We start from the raw sequence: 16,349 nt of genomic DNA, 5'->3' as shown, positions 1-16,349 counted from the left end.
TCCATAAATGCCGATTAAATCTTTATTTTCCGCCTTGGCGCACGCGGCAATCGAATGGGGAATATCTACAATATCCTTGACGAGGGTTGAGGTCCTTGTTGTCCTTTCTATACATTTTTTTTTTACTGTTGGGATATGGGATATTTGGTTACGCGTTTTTGAGTTTTTTGACAGACATGTGACAGCGTGGCGAGGCGCGAGGCGCGATTCTGCAACCTGATGATTTAATAACTCGCCCGGGGAAACGGATTGGTTAAGGATTACTACGAATCCTTTCTCCCCCCCCTCACCCTCATAGCATACTATGGGTCCTGCCAAGGACATTGACCGGAAAACTAATGGTTTGGCGGCGGGGTGGTTGCAAATTTCCAGATGCCTCTTTGCCTCAAAAACTAACCACCCAGGATAACGGTGAGCTCTCCTCTTTCAGTTTTGTTCCTGTTTTTGTTGTTGTCACCGCAGCATATCCTTCCTATAGCGTGTATATGTGTGTGTGTGTGCAACGTGTGTGTGATTGATGACAACTCGAATAAGCGATGATTGATGCTTATTTTACACTTTTCGCTACAACACACGGCGACACATGTTTATTTGGGTGCGGGTATGGTCGGGTGTCCTTGTCGGCATCGGTGTTGGTCTTGGTCTTTGTGTTGGTGTTCGTGTTAGTGTTTTTGTTGTTATTTTGTTGTTGTTGTTGGTGGTGTCGGTGTCGGTGTCGGTGAGCCTGTCCTGTGTGTTCCTGTGCGTCCTGGGAGTTTTGGCAAACTGCAGCGGCCAACCAGAGACACTGATGGACGAGAAACTAGTCCTTGTTCAAAATTTTTAATTTATTGTGTTTGTCAAAAAAAAAACTTTGAATTTTATAAAATATTCAGATAGTTATGTATATTTTTTCAAGTGTATTTTATGCTAAAGGGGATTTTATATAAAATTATAAGGAACAAAGGGTAGAAACCTCTTACTAATTGGACAGAGTACTTCATGAAGACAGAGATTAAATAATTTTAGAAAAAATTGTTCAGTCTTTATTATGTTCAATTATATTTAATAAACTCCAGGATATCCTTAGACCTAATTTCCTGACCTCCAGTGTCCTTTGGAGGATTATTAAGGGCGCACGTTCACGTACCGGCGTCTGGAGACGCCGACGAGCCGCAATCATCAATGTCACCATCTAGAATCTGTCATACACCCCATATTATACACATATATATATTTTAATATATATATATATATATAGTACTTTGTTCCATTACGGGGGAGGATGGGTAGGTGGGTGGGAATCGATATGATGGTATTGGTAACTTCTTGTGCCTGTGTATGCCATTCTGCTCCTTGTTATCCTTGCGGTTTGCTTATTGGTGTTCGGCAATACATCATCGACTGGCTGACGGGTGACCCCCCTTCCCTGTTCCTTGCCAGTCCCCCCTCCACACCTCTCTACATATCTACAGGCATATTCCATCAGGATGTCTGGCCAGATCAGGACGAAATGCCAGCCTTTTTGCATATATTGCAGTGACGGTCAAAATAATAGCATTTCACATTATAGGCCAAAAAAAGTGGCGGGTTTTTATGATAAATGATGGAGTTTTTTTTTATAAATTATATAGAAAAGTAAAGATTATTATGATCTAGAATTCTCGAATTAATAATGAAAATATATCATGTAAGGGTGTAAGAGGAGAACTATTATATGAGTCAGTATAGTTTTTTAAATTTTAAATATTAATTATCAATGAATACTCCAAGTTAAAAATGTCATATTTATTCTTAGGAACTTCTTCCATTTATTTTTGTGAAAACATTTGTCCTAACCAGTTCGAAAAGCTTTCTAGAAATGCAATCTGAATCCAACTGATTCGTCAAATGGACAGCTTTTAGTCCTGCATTCTAAGTCCTAGACACTTGAGTCATTTTGTAAATGTTAATTAGAGCTGACATCGTACAAGGCTTGTCACAAATCAAAATAAAATACATAATTCCCCAAACAAGTCAAAATTATTGACAAGAAAGTCATTTAAATCCATTGTATTTATTACAGAAATTTCAAATTTATTTTCAGCTATTAAGTTTACTTAATTTCTAAGCAAAAAAATGGCAAAACTAGCCTCTGGTTTAAAAAGTTTATTCATTTTTTTGGCACTTTAAATGCGCTCTTGATCACTTTTTCCTTAAGGATGTTCTCCAGCCTCGGCAGGACGTATGAAGAATATATTTGGAGGGGCTGTACTTGGACGTCCAGAGGATGCTTCATTAGCTGGCCATAACTGTAAATATTTAATTAATTATTATTATAAGGAGTAAAATAAATATTTTATTTTATTTTTACGCATGTAGAGGGTATTCTAATATTGGTCGAAAGTATGAAACTGGCTACCCTCTTCAAAAATTTAAAAAAAGCATGGAAGGACTTCACGATAGCTATATCTAAGCCAATTCTCATCCGATTCTTGAGCGGAATACCTTAAACGAATAGTGGGTCGATTTCCCGTCATTCTGCATCAAAATCATGACAGAAAATATTTTTTCAAAATTTGTTCATTTTTCGTGGGGGATCCCCTTCAAAATCCTGGATTTCCGTACTTGGACCCTTCCCATAGCTATATCTCATCCAATTCTCACCCGATGCCCAAGCAGAATACCTTAAACGATTTGTGTATCGATTTCCCATCATTTTGCATCAAAATCCCGACAGAAAATATTTTCTCAAAATTTTTTAAATTTTTGTGGGGGATACCCTCCAAAATGCTGGATTTTCGTACTTGGCCCCTTTCCATAGCTATATCTCACCCAATTCTCATCCGATTCCTGAGCGGAATACCTTAAACGAATAGTGAATCGATTCTCCACCATTCTGCATCAAAATCCTGACACAAAATATTTTTTCCAAAATTTTTCCATTTTTCGTGGGGGATCCCCTTCAAAATCCTGGATTTCCGTACTTGGACCCTTTCCATAGCTATATCTCAGCGAATTCTCACCCGATTCCTAAGCGGAATACCTTAAACGATTTGTGGATCGATTTCCCATCATTTTGCATCAAAATCCCGACAGAAAATATTTTTTCAAAATTTTTTCAATTTTCGTGGGGGATCCCCTTCAAAATGCTGGATTTCCGTACGTGGCCCCTTCCCATAGCTATATCTCACCCAATTCTCATCCGATTCCTGAGCGGAATATCTTAAACGAATAGTGAATCGATTCTCCACCATTCTGCATCAAAATCTTGACAGAAAATATTTTTTCAAAATTTTTTCAATTTTCGTGGGGGATCCCCTTCAAAATGCTGGATTTCCGTACGTGGCCCCTTCCCATAGCTATATCTCAGCCAATTCTCACCCGATTCTTGAGCGGAATACCTTAAACGAATAGTGAATCGATTCTCCACCATTCTGCATCAAAATCCTGACAGAAAATATTTTTTCAAAATTTTTTCATTTTTCGTGGGGGATCCCCTTTAAAATGCTGGATTTCCGTACTTGGCCCCTTCCCATAGCTATATCTCAGCCAAATCTCATTCGATTCCTAAATGGAATACCTTAAACGAATAGTGGATCGATTTCCAGTCACTCTGCATCAAAATCCTGACACAAAATATTTTTTCAAAATTTTTCCATTTTTCGTGGGGGATCCCCTTCAAAATCCTGGATTTCCGTACTTGGACCCTTTCCATAGCTATATCTCAGCCAATTCTCACCCGATTCTCAAGTGGAATACCTTAAACGTGGATTGGTTTCCAATCATTCTGTATCAAATTTGTATAATAAAAAATTATACAACTATATCCTATAAGTATCCTATATAATAAAAACTTTCAACTAACATAGTTTTCCTTCCTAATTTTTAATAAAATACCTTTCTGTGCTGACGTCGAAAACGTTGACGATGGATTTGGGCCAATTTTCCGGCTGTGAGAATCAGTTTCCTGCGTTGTTGCCAAGCCTGTTGGGGGAAAATATTTAAATAAATAATTTAAATACTAAATAACGTCTAAATATTGATAAATAAGTTACAGAAAATGGGACAATTTCATTGCGTTCCTTCCATATATCCCTTAGCTCACCTTCATATTGACATCGTATCGAACACGTTGCTCCAATTTGGACTCACTGACCGCAAACTGATGGCAGAGCCACCGGATGCCACGTTGCAGATCCTCCGGGTCGTCCATGTAACAAATGAGCAAAGGACACCCGCAGGACATGGCCAGGTGGTCGAGACCGAAGGCATTGGCCACATCGTACAACTGGACACCATCACAGTATCTGGAGGCCACCAAGAGCACCGGCTTCCCGGACATCTGGGGGTCCTGCAGGCAGGTCCTTAGGAGGCGAAAGGTAACGCCCAGCTCCTCGGGATTCTGGCTGAGGTCGAAGCAGTAAATCAAAGCATGACTCGAAGCAAAGTAGTGATGCCAGAGGCGCTGCATCTCCGAATTGCCACCCACTTCGGTGAGCTGGAGCTGGATGTCCGGAAACTCCTCCGGCAGGACTTCGAAGCAACGCACTCCGTTTGTGGCATCCTGGTCGTCGGCTGGACGTGGTGTTTTCCGGAGTCGGTGACCCAGCTCAGTCTTGCCGCTGCCCGATGCGCCCAGGAGTAGGATGTGAAAGTCCTTCGGAGCCGGTGAGGATTTCAGGCAGCAGCAGGAGCACTGCAAACCCATTTATTCATCGGCCATGTCGCGTTGCTGGCTGTACTGGATATGATTCTACGACTCCACGACAAAGGACTACCGATCACAAGGACTCACGATATTTTCTTGTTTATTTACCAGCCAACTGGTGGACAGCTGACTGGAGCAGAAAAGCCACGCTAGTAGCCATGGAGATGCCGTGTTGTGGCCCGAAAAGTTGCCAGGACAACGCGTCATTTTCCCCACGAGGGATGGTTTTCGGTTTTCCCGTTTCAGTTTCAGTTTTAGTTTTAACCACCGCCACGGAAGGGCTTTACTTGGAAAACTACCAGGGAAAACCATTTCTAGGGTTTCTTTGAAATTGGTTATGAATAGAAAAGGCTACGCTTTGAAATAAAATTAATTAGGGGGGTTTGATTCAATAATTGAGCTGGCAACTCATTCTTTATACTTAATTCAGCTTTTTTTTATTACCAATTTAGAATTTCTAACATTAAATTCAGTTTTCAGCTTTCAGTTCAGTTTAGTTTTTAAAAGTAATTTAAACCTTAAGAAGAAATTAGAAATTAAACCTTTTTTCTAAAAGATTTTTATGATTTATTTTTCTTTAAATAATTTGAAATTTGATACAAATAATTTGAATTTTAGTGTTATGTTTAAAATATGGAAGCTTTCTGGCCATAACAGAGTTGATTTCAAAATTAGAGTTCGAAAAAGCTCACAATCCGACCCTCTAGTACCCACTTTTGCCGCCTGAAAGCGCCTTTTGTCCCAAAATGGGATGAAAAACTACCCCCAGAAGACTTCCCGTTGTAAAATTTCCCCTTATTTCGTAAAAGGGAACTATGATTTCCCAACCATAATTACCCTTTCATACAACCCCCTCCAGAAGCGGTTTCAAAGCCAATTGTTTGCTTGTTGAAGCCAGACTTTGTAGTTATTGATTCGCCTCCATTTCCTGCTTCCAGCCGAAAGCATGCTTTCAAAGCAAAGGCAAAGCAGGAGCAGGAGTACAAGCAGGAGCACTAGCCGGAGCAGAAGCAGAAAATAGCCATAGAATGGAGGTCCTAGTGCCTAGGTCCTGTGCGAATGTATGCACACATAATGTATCTTTGATGAAGCTGTGGTGGCCGTGGCTTTTGTGGTTTCTTCGTTAAAGCCAGCAAAGGAGTCACAAGTCCTTTGGCTCCTGTTCTTGTTCCCGTTCCCCCTGGGCACTCCGGGGACCGCCAGATACAGTCGCTAATCGCCGTGTGTGTTGGCCATAAACCCTCCAACGAAAATGAATGGAGGTCCTTTGTGTTACGCCATTGCATTATGAATCCGTAAAGCACATCTGCCGAAGGTCCTTGGCCAGCAAATTGAAAAGTAAGCAAGCTAAACGTTCTCGGGCTCCAACATTTTCGGTTCAGAAACTCCGGAGCGCCGTCGTCTGTAGCCGCAGGACAATCTTCCTGCGACTTCCTTCCTGGAAACTCTGAAAGTCACTTTAGAAAAAAAATGTATTCTTTATGGGATTTATACTTAGGGATTGTTTGTTATTAATATCTGGCACTTGGAGGGTAGGAGTAAGTTTTCTTTAGCTCTCTGTATCTATGATAAGGGTATATTTTATTTGAAATATAGATTTTCTCTATCTGTATACTTCCTTCATATGAATATCTGAATGCTGGGCACACATTAGTTTTGCATGCCGTCGCCCTCGTCCATTTTAATATGCGCATTAATGCGGCACAAAGCGGTGCGAAAAGTGACAACCCACCCGCCTCTGGATGGCAGGATGGCAGGATGGGAGGACACGGCAGAAACCTCGTCAGGATACGGTAGGATGGTTGATGATGAGAGGTGTGTAGCAGCGCGAATGCAAAATGCAAATACGCGGCTGCTGGAGCGGCAGTTGATTGCTGCATGCCCCGCCGAGTGGCACTCTGTGGCATTCTGCCCCCCCAGAACCCAACCCAAAAATCCAATCGGACGCCGTGGATCCCCCTGACTTTATAAATAGAGATCCACCCGTGGCATGTGGACTCTTGGGCTTAAGTCAAATATTTGCTGATGGACCCCGACGCCCCCGAGGAGCACCACCATTCTTGGCTAAATGAAGCGGCTTGGCTCAGACCTGGCTAGCCGCAATCTTCTGGCCTAGCCCGGCCTGGTCTGGCCCCGGCCTGGCTCATTCGATTATTCCAACGCGGCGCAGCATCATTCCGTTTGCTTTCCGGCTGCCGTGGGTGCTTTATCCTTGAGCCTTATCCTTAACCGTATTCCTATGCCACATGGCGACGTCATATTTCCTTCTAGCTTCCTACCACTTGTCGAGTCGTTCACCGTGTTCACAAAACCTAGCTTAAAATAAAAAAAGAAAATATACCTAAGGTATAAGAAAGGAAAAAGGCGAAAAGTTTAGCGACTACGGCGTGACAGCGATGGCGACGAGGACGGCGACGGCTTGCCTCGGATTTCATTTCCGGCATGTTGCGGTTACGTTAAGTAACGGAGATTGCATCGCTAATGATGCAATTGTGTTGAGCGGAAATGAAAGCGGGCACACCTTCTGGAGAGGCACACCCGGCACACCCGCCACACCCGGCCCACCAGGATCTATCAGGATTCTATCTCCTGGCCTGAAAGTCCAAAGCCCAAAGCCAATGAAGCCGAATTGGCGGGAAAACTATGTGCCCGCTAATTGCATCTGCTTTGACTTTCCTTTCAAGGATAAGGAAGAGGAGCGAGACAATAAATGAAACGGTAAAAGCGGACAAGCGACAAGGGAAAACGGAAGAAGTGAAGAGCCGTTCTCGGCGCTTCTCAAACAACCTGCTTTAATGAGCTCTCCATAATTGTTTAATTGGATAAGAAATAGAGTCACGGATGCTTGACACACTTCCCCAGGGTGTATGCTTTTTTCCCCATTTTATTTTCATTTTTTTTGTATCAGAATAAAACATGACAACTCGTCTCGTCTCGTCTCGAAACGGAGCAGCCGCTGACCTACTGGCCTATTGATTTTTCACACACACTTTTCTATCCCTCTGCCAGACAGAGACCTCTCGAACACATTCCCTCCCCCCAATACAGTTCTATATATTTCTATCCAGGCCGAACAACAATCACCCAGCCAGCAGGATGAGGTGAGTAGGGATATGTGCTATAGTCCTTGGCTCTAACTTGCATCTTATTAGCGGAAAGTGTTGTGGGAAATCCTCCTCAAAGTCCTCCAGGAAGCGTGGAAATAGGTGAGTTACAACCTCATTATTGAAATTATTTAATGTTTTGTTTTTAGTAGAAACACCAGCCATAACCACAGTTCCAGATGTGTGTCGCCGCCGCGGGATCTGGTCAGTACGCCGGAGCATATGCGTCCTGGATATTGCGGGCAGGTCCGGCAATACAATCCCCGGGACTTTGGCCTGACCGGGAACGAGGAGTGGCGCCATCCACGCATGTTCCGCGACATGACTTGTAAGCTTTGGACCCTATTACCTCCTCCTGACATCCATCTTAAGAATATAATCCTCTCCAGATGAAACAAATGCGAGCTTTCGACAGCAGCGGCCATGTCGCCAGCCGTACTCTTCAACGCCGGCGGGAATGAATTTGAGCAATCTGCCGGATGAGTGCCTGGCGGACATGTCTGCGCCCAATTTCGAGAGCAGCCGGCTCGAGGCCAGCGACGAGGAGTGCCAGTCTCCGTGCGAGAGCCACTGCAAGACCGGAAAGGACAGTCGCTATGTGGACGTGGTCTACAACGAGATTGTGGAGCGATTCAAGACGCTGAGACGGCGCCTGGCCGAAGGAGACCGATTGCGACGGGCCAAGATGAGGGCCAGAAAGGATTCAAGCTCCTCCAGACAGGTAACTATTTTTCCAGGAAGCCATTAATGTAATTATAAGATCGTCCCACGCAGACAACGCGACGCAAGATAATAACCCGTCACGATCCCTGTGGCCTGGTGACGAGCCAAATCGAGGTGACCACCGTTTCGAACTCGATGCCCGATCAGGGCTCCAATGAGTGCACCCCCGCCAGACGTGGCTGCGAGCCGGCACGCCGCCTGAACTTCTCCAGGGCCCACAGGTCGCAAAACCTGGACGACGAATCGATGCCGACTTGCCACGATGTCTCCATGCCGCAGGAGTGCCTCGATGAAATGACAATGCCCTCGTACTCGTCGCGCGGGGCCAGTTCGAGGCCCATGTCCTGCCTGGAGGATGAGACTATGCCCTCGTTTGGCCAGACTTCCGGAATGACACATCGGCAACTGTCCATGCCCAGCGAGTGTCTGGACGACATTACGGAGCCCTCGATGGCCAAGAGCAGATCCCGTCGATCGAAGCGTGCCTCGAGGATGACCAATGAGTGTCTGGATGACATGACGATGCCATCCTTTGGAGCGTCCACCACAAAGTCTTCCAGTCGCTCCCGGAGATCCTTCAACTCCGGAGTGGACTGCTGTCTCGAGGATGTGACAATGCCGTCGTATGGAGAAGTGTCCAACTGTTCGAGGCGACAGCCAACCCTGCCGAGCGAGTGCCTCAACGATGTGAGCGCTCCGTCCTTCGCCAGTCGGGGGCACAGGTCGATGCGTGGGATGTCCGCCCACTCGACGCGGTATGGAAACACAGATTCCGGAGTAGACTGCTGCCTCGACGACGTGACTATGCCCTCGTTTGGATGCGCAAACGAGTCGTCCCGGAGGCCCGTCCCGTACAGCCTGCCAATGGAGTGCCTGAACGATGTGAGTGCGCCCAGTTTCGATCAGTGTGCTTCGCGAGGAGATACATCGAGAATCCAGAAGTCGTCCAGATCGATGAGGCATTCAGTATCGCCCCGAAGAGCCCCCATGACCAGTGAATGCCTCGAAGATATGTCCATGCCGTCCTGCGGCGGCATATCCTCCTCTTTCCAGGCGAAATCCCCGCGGAGACAACAGATGCCGAGCGAGTGCCTGGAGGACATGAGCATGCCGACATGCTGTGATGTTTCCGGGGCCTCCAGTCGCGGCCACTACAGTCGACGCCGGTCGAGATCCCTGTCCATGAAGAGGCCCACCGAGTGTCTGGATGATGTCAGTATGCCATCGCTCGGTGCAGCTTCCGACACCTCCAGAAGACGGCTCTCCATGCCGAGCGAGTGCCTGGACGACATAAGTGCTCCGTCGTTTGGCAGGAATATTTCACAGGGCGATAGTCGCGGACAGAGATCCATGCCGCTCCAGAACCTGGCCGACATATCGGCGCCTTCATTCGCCAACTCCACGGAATATGGAGGAACTTCCAGGTCAGCCAGAGCTAGAAGCTCCAGGCGTGCAATGGGCAATATGTTATCCGGACGAGGACAGTTCTCGGACGAGTGTCTGGATAATGTGACGATGCCATCGTTCGGCGGGGTGTCGGGATCCTCGAGACACAAGTCCCAGAGATCCATGCCAAGCCAAAACTTGGGAGATGTATCCGCGCCAAGCTTTATGAGTTCCGGGCGCGGAGAGTGCTTGGACGATGTAACCATGCCATCGTTTGGCAGAGCAGCTGCCTCCTCCCGGAGACAGATGACTCTGCCGAGTGAGTGTCTCAATGATGTGAGTGCTCCGTCCTTTGGAAGAAGCTACTCGCGAGGAACCAGTCACTCCCGGAGGTCCTGCCCCTCCCAAAACCTCTGCGATGAGTCTGCTCCCTCGTTTCCTCACTCCTCAAGAAATCCGATGACCAGCGAGTGTTTGGAGGACGTATCTATGCCGTCCTTTGGTGGAGTTTTGTCGTCCAGCTCGCGTCGTCGTCAACCCACTCTGCCGAGTTGTTGCCTGGAGGACATAAGCGCCCCATCTTGTTGTGGCGTATCCGGGTCGTCGAGAAGGCAAAACACTAGCATGCCGGACGAGTGTCTCGAGGACGAAAGCATGCCGTACTTCGGCAACATCTCCGGCATATCCCGCGGCCAGTCCGCAGCGATGCCCAGCGAGTGCTTGGAGGACGTGAGTCAGCCCTCTGCCTTCGGAAGGTCTTTTGGGCAATGTCCTCCAAGGCATCCGCCGCAGCCAAGCTTCCACACCAACAACGAATGCCTGGCGGATGTGACCATGCCCACCTTGGAAGATTTCTCAGAAAATTGCAGGAGTCGACAGTCTCAACAGAGATCACGACAGAGTCCCTGCCACATGACAGCGCCAATTTATGCCAGATCCAGGCGGAGCATGATGCCCGAATGCATAGAGGACATGACGATGCCGAGCTGTGGGCAGGTGTCGGGCACATCATCTCGCAGCAGAAGTCGTCGCCGTGAAAGGACGATGCCCTCGCAGAACATTTGCGATATATCCGCTCCCACTGCCAGTTCGCGCCGAGGACAGACGACTGGAGAGTGCCTGGATGACATGACGATGCCCTCCTATGGCAACTGTTCTGGAAGACCTCAGGACATCAGCAAAATATCAGCTCCTTCCATGGTGAGTTCCAGAATGGAGTCCACGCGGAATGAATGCTTGGAGGACATGAGCATGCCCGCCTACGAGAGTTTCGGCCGGGATTGCAACGAGTGTGAGTCCAGACCGACAGGATCAAGGTCCAGAAGTAGAAGTGCCGTGTCCAGGCAGAGGTGCCGACAACCCACGATGACTAGCGAATGTCTGGATGAGATGACCATGCCCTCGTTTGGCGGAGTCAGCGGCTCCTCCAGGAGACAGCCGACTCTGCCGAGCGAGTGTCTGGAGGATGTGAGCGCCCCGTCGTTCGGCAGAAGGACAATACGAAAGACCAGCAGGACCCAGATATCCGAGAATGTAGCCGACATATCGGCACCAACGTTTACAACTTACTCCGAGGAAACGACCAAAATCCAAACAGAGTGCCTGGACAATTCAGGAGCTTCGAGAGGCAGAGCGTCAACGGCGATGACCAACGAGTGCCTGGACGACGTGACAATGCCTTCCTTCGGCGGAGTGTCTGGAGCTTCGCGGAGAGTACTCTCGCCGCGGCCCCGTTCGACGCCATCCGGCGATGCCAGGGCCATGAGCTACACCCCTGCGAGGGGCCATCGTCGTCAGCGGTCCGCTCCGGCGAATATAAGCGAGTGCTTGGAGGATGTGAGTGCTCCCAGCTTCGGCAACTGTACGGGAATGTCCTCCCGCCGTGGTCAGCATTCAAGCAACGAGTGTCTCGAGGATGTCAGCGCTCCCAGCTACCCCAGGAGCATGGAAATGTCCTCCCGGCGAGGTCAGCTCTTCCCGAGCGAGTGCCTAGACGAGGTTACTGCTCCCAGCTTCGGTAACTGTACGGGAATGTCCTCCCGTCGGGGCCAGGATCTAACGAACGAGTGCCTTGAGGATGTCAGCGCTCCCAGCTACCCCAGGAGCATGGAAATGTCCTCCCGACGAGGAAAGCTCTTCCCGAGCGAGTGCCTAGACGATGTCACTGCCCCCAGCTGCGGTAACTGTACGGGAATGTCCTCCCGTCGGGGCCAGGATCTAACGAACGAGTGCCTTGAGGATGTCAGCGCTCCCAGCTACCCCAGGAGTATGGAAATGTCCTCCCGGCGAGGACAGCTCTTCCCGAGCGAGTGCCTAGACGAGGTTACTGCTCCCAGCTTCGGTAACTGTACGGGAATGTCCTCCCGTCGGGGCCAGGATCTCACGAACGAGTGCCTTGAGGATGTCAGCGCTCCCAGCTATCCCAGGAGCATGGAAATGTCGTCGAGATGGGCTCAGCCCATGACCAACGAGTGCCTGGACGATGAGAGTGCTCCTAGTTTCGCTCCCAACAGCGGAATGTACTCCCAGCATGGTCAGCAGTCTTTGGAATGCCGGGACGATGCCTCCAACAACGAGTGTCTGGAGGATGTGAGTGCACCCAGTTTTGCTAGAAGTATCTTGGTTTCCCCCCGGCGGGGACATCAAACCTCGAACGAATGTCTGGAGGATGTAAGTGCGCCCAGTTTCGGCACCAGTATGGGATACTCCAGCAGACCTGGACAGCACTATCCGTCGGAGTGCCTGGATGATGTGTCGATGCCCATGAACATATCGTACAACACCTCCGATCCCAGATCGGTGAAGCACCGGCCCAGAGACGTCTCCTATCCCTCGGAGATGTTGTCGAACCAGAGCTGTCCCCCCTATTACTCACAAAACGAAAACGGAATGGAGGACGACGAGTGTGGCTGTGCAGATCCGGAGGCCAGGTCGAGGCATTCCCCATGGGGCAATGGAACTGATGCCCGGTTGGAGGACGAGAGCATGCCGTCTTGCCAGGACTTCTCGGGTCATCCTCGGAGTCATAACCTGACCATGCCCTGTCCCGATGAACTGGAGCCCGGCTGCTGCTCCGCGGAAAGAAACCCGAATGACTTCTTTAGTTCCACACGGAACGAGCAGTCTCCTTGCCAGGAGCCCAAGGAGAAGAGCTCCGAGAAAGATAAGTGTTTGAAGGATACGTCCAAAAAGGGGCCGACTGTCGTGAAACAGATTACGGTGCGCCGCTCCACCACGTCGGTTACCAGGGTCTTCGAAGGCCAACCAGATCAGCTCATGAACGAGGATGGGTCGCTGGAGTACGAGGAGCATAGAGCATGTGACCCCAACCGAGACGACGAACGAATCGAGGACACTTCGATGCCGATGATGGACAGAACGCCCACCGATGCTCCGATCGGATACCTTTCCGACATCACTGAACCGACCTTCGGGCCGTCCTTCAACTCAACGGAGACCAGTCAGCCCACTAACAAAAGCGGATCCTACCACGGCTTCACCTCGATGGATAACTACATGCCCTTCGACGAACTGGTCGGATCACAAACTCCGAGTTCGACTCCCGGGCGGTCTAAGTGCCATAATCGCAGCAAGAACCAGTCGCGGAATCAGTCCAAGAAGAGCGGCAATCGCAGCCGAAACTCGAATACATCCCAGGCTCCCAGGACTCCGGGCCATCCCTGCAACATGGTTAGCACCAGTTATCCCTACGGGAAGCCCCATTGCCAGAATCGGCCTCCTTGCTAAAAAAAAGCGCCACTCATCGGCTTGGAAAGAAAACAAAAAATATTTCAAGGGAGGGAACAAAAAAAGAACAAAACTCAGAAATCATCAAAACACTAAAAAATTGTACTCATTTTTATAACTACGATAAGATAGATCAGTATTTTACAACACATTGAGGCAATTTCCGTTGCAAAACAATCGCAAAACAACAGAAAATACAAAAATAAATATAAAATAAAATTGGTAACAAATCGTTGAAGGAAGCTTGCAGCGGAAACGCGTTCATTGTTGGCGTTTTTTTTTTTAGTTTTCCAGCCGTTGGGCTTGAAACTCCTTTCTCACTATAGTTTGGCTTTTTGCTGTTTTTGTTGGCCCGATAAAATAACGAACGAAGGCGGAACAGGGGTATCTATACATATATATCCGTGTATCTGTATCTGTATCTGTATCGGTGTATCTGTATCTGCAGCAGACACCTCGAAGCGTGTGTCGAGCGATGCGAGCTATTTAAAAACAATTTATTTTTAGCAAGTGAAGCGCCAAGAGCGAAACAACCTGTCGACCCACGGCAAGCCCACCCATCCAGCCAAATGTGCACTCTAAAAAAAAACTATATATAATTAGAAATATTTTTAATTTCAACTATTTCTCTAGAGGCTTTTGATTATATATATTTTTTTCAAAATATATTATCTTCTTAGTTGCAATAATCCTTCTAATATTATTTAAATATTACAATACAGTCCTGTATCTTCCTTATACTCTTATACTTCCTTATACTCTCCGCTATAGGAGCCGTACAATATGTGGCAGCGCCCCATGCTGAGGGCGTGCTATTCTGACACTAGAAACTACTATTTTTTTCCACAGTGCAGTTGTGGAAAAACTGAACAGAGCCCCTCTGGTCTACAACTGTGACTGCGACGTTGATTTCTGTTTGAAAAATCGAGCGTTGCCCGACAAATGTCGGCGAGGGCGGTTAGAAAAGTGCTGGGGAGGCGCCGGGGGTATGCAAAACAAGAACTGCAGATGCTTCAGATTGGTTTTCCAATTACTCAACATTTCAATGCAAATAGCGAGGAGTGGTGGCAAGGTGGCAGGGAAGCTACTGGGGGGGGCAAGTGGCAGGCAGGCAGGTGTGTTTCAGGTGAAAGATGGGGCAACGTAACGGTTAACGGTGAACCCGTTGAAGAATCAAATTGAACCCGTAGAGTCCTTAGAATCCGTATACGTATCCGTATCCGCATCCGCATCCGTATCCGTATCAGTATTCGTGTATCCGGCGGTCGAGATTGCGGCTGATTGTGCGAAATTGTGAAATTGTTAGAGATGTGGGAGAGCCGCTGACCTCAGAGCTAAATATATCCTTCGATTTCATGTCGCAGATAAAATTTCAATCAACGTTCCACTCACTTTCACTCTGGCCCCCATAATTGGACTTTCTCTCACTCTCTTTCTGTGTGGGCGAAAGTTTCTGACTCTGATACTGATTTGTGAATATACATTTCGAAGGGTTGGCTGGCTCTTGATAATTACTCGGATTTTATTCATCTAAGCTTTAAGTTTTTAATTGGATTGACAAGTTTGTTGGGTGAACTGTTGTTCCGAGTTACTCGGAGACTTTTCTTTTTATCTTTTTAATAGGGGTTCTAGCTTTTTACTAAAGAACAAGTATCCAAGTCCTTTGATTCAACTAATATTTAAGTGGGCTTGGCTTTAATAATTTAGGGACTATAACCAGTTGAGAATTATTAAATAAATAATGGGAAAATAACACTAAAAGCTTAAATACTATAGGAAATAATATATAGTATTTTAATTATAATAATTTAAATAATAATAATAGCTTTAAACATTCTTCAATCTAAAAATATTCTGTTAACAACCCATTATCATTAAACAAAAAATAAACTCAATATCCTTTTCAAAATATTTTGTGACATTTTTCCATAAAACAAACCATTTATCAACACCGTTGAGTTTCCCATCTTGCTTTTCATTTTCATTTTCATTTTCCGCAACTATTTTCCAGGCTGGGCGAGCGAAAGCCTCACACGTAGTTGCCACTTAAAAGTTGAAAATTACAATTTACAGTTTTCGACTCTGCACCCTGCCACCCTTGCCCTTTCATCCACCACAACCCCTTCATATATATTTATTTTAGTTTACATTATTTTTATTTTCATCTACATATTTATTTATTTTGCATTTTTATTTTTTTTTTGTAGTTACCATTCAAGAGGCAGTTAAAATGGCTTCAGCCTCAATTGCTGGCATCCAGCATTCACCGTTTCAGCCAGCAAATAGTGGCATATACCATATAGTGCACACCATATAGCATACAGCATACATATAGCATATAGCAACAGCATCCCGACCAACATCCAACATCCAACATCCAACGACCCGCTGCATTAGGAAAGTTGACGCTGTTCTGTAGATGCTGTGAGCGATTTATTGTTTTTGTGTAGAAAGCGTAAAATGGAACAAATTTCCCCAGCCCATTTTCCATCGGCATGGCATAGTGATGCCGGCAAAATATATATATGTTTTTTCAATTTATATTTATTTTTTTTTTAATTTCAAGTTTTGATTTAATTTGTAAACAAAATTATGACTATGACTATCAGGTTAAAGAGGAATAGCCTTTATTTTTAGTTTTTAAAACTTATTTTAGTTTAAGAATATTTTTTAAAATTAATTTATTAGTCTATTAGTTTATCTGTTAATTAAAAATCTAT

General features: G+C 46.6%; 2 protein-coding genes across 3 annotated transcripts; one reads left to right on the top strand and one right to left on the bottom strand.

The window, feature by feature from the left end:
- Positions 1–2,021: 2,021 nt before the first annotated feature.
- On the bottom strand, positions 2,022–4,855 carry LOC6502266 (probable ADP-ribosylation factor At2g15310). The gene is made up of 3 exons (XM_001966090.4): positions 4,067–4,855; positions 3,859–3,945; positions 2,022–2,270 (listed from the first exon to the last, which is right to left on the bottom strand). Exons 1-3 carry the CDS (start codon positions 4,667–4,669, stop codon positions 2,175–2,177), a joined length of 786 nt encoding a protein of 261 aa, XP_001966126.2. The 5' UTR covers positions 4,670–4,855; the 3' UTR covers positions 2,022–2,174.
- Positions 4,856–7,630: 2,775 nt separating this feature from the next.
- On the top strand, positions 7,631–13,888 carry LOC6502145. 2 transcript variants are annotated; one of them, XM_032453464.2, is made up of 5 exons: positions 7,631–7,770; positions 7,822–7,875; positions 7,926–8,101; positions 8,163–8,494; positions 8,548–13,888. In XM_032453464.2, the coding sequence occupies exons 1-5, from the start codon at positions 7,766–7,768 to the stop codon at positions 13,627–13,629; spliced, it is 5,649 nt and encodes a 1,882-aa protein (XP_032309355.1). In that variant the 5' UTR covers positions 7,631–7,765; the 3' UTR covers positions 13,630–13,888. The 2 variants fall into 2 exon arrangements, with proteins under 2 accessions (XP_032309355.1, XP_001966125.3); XM_001966089.4 differs by having other exon boundaries at positions 7,923–8,101.
- Positions 13,889–16,349: the final 2,461 nt, after the last annotated feature.

This window comes from Drosophila ananassae, chromosome XL (genome assembly GCF_017639315.1).
Source record: "Drosophila ananassae strain 14024-0371.13 chromosome XL, ASM1763931v2, whole genome shotgun sequence".
In the NCBI taxonomy this organism is placed as follows: domain Eukaryota; kingdom Metazoa; phylum Arthropoda; class Insecta; order Diptera; family Drosophilidae; genus Drosophila; species Drosophila ananassae.
The sequence above is the reverse complement of the archived record's forward strand: the minus strand, read 5'-3'. Positions and strand labels throughout refer to the sequence as shown.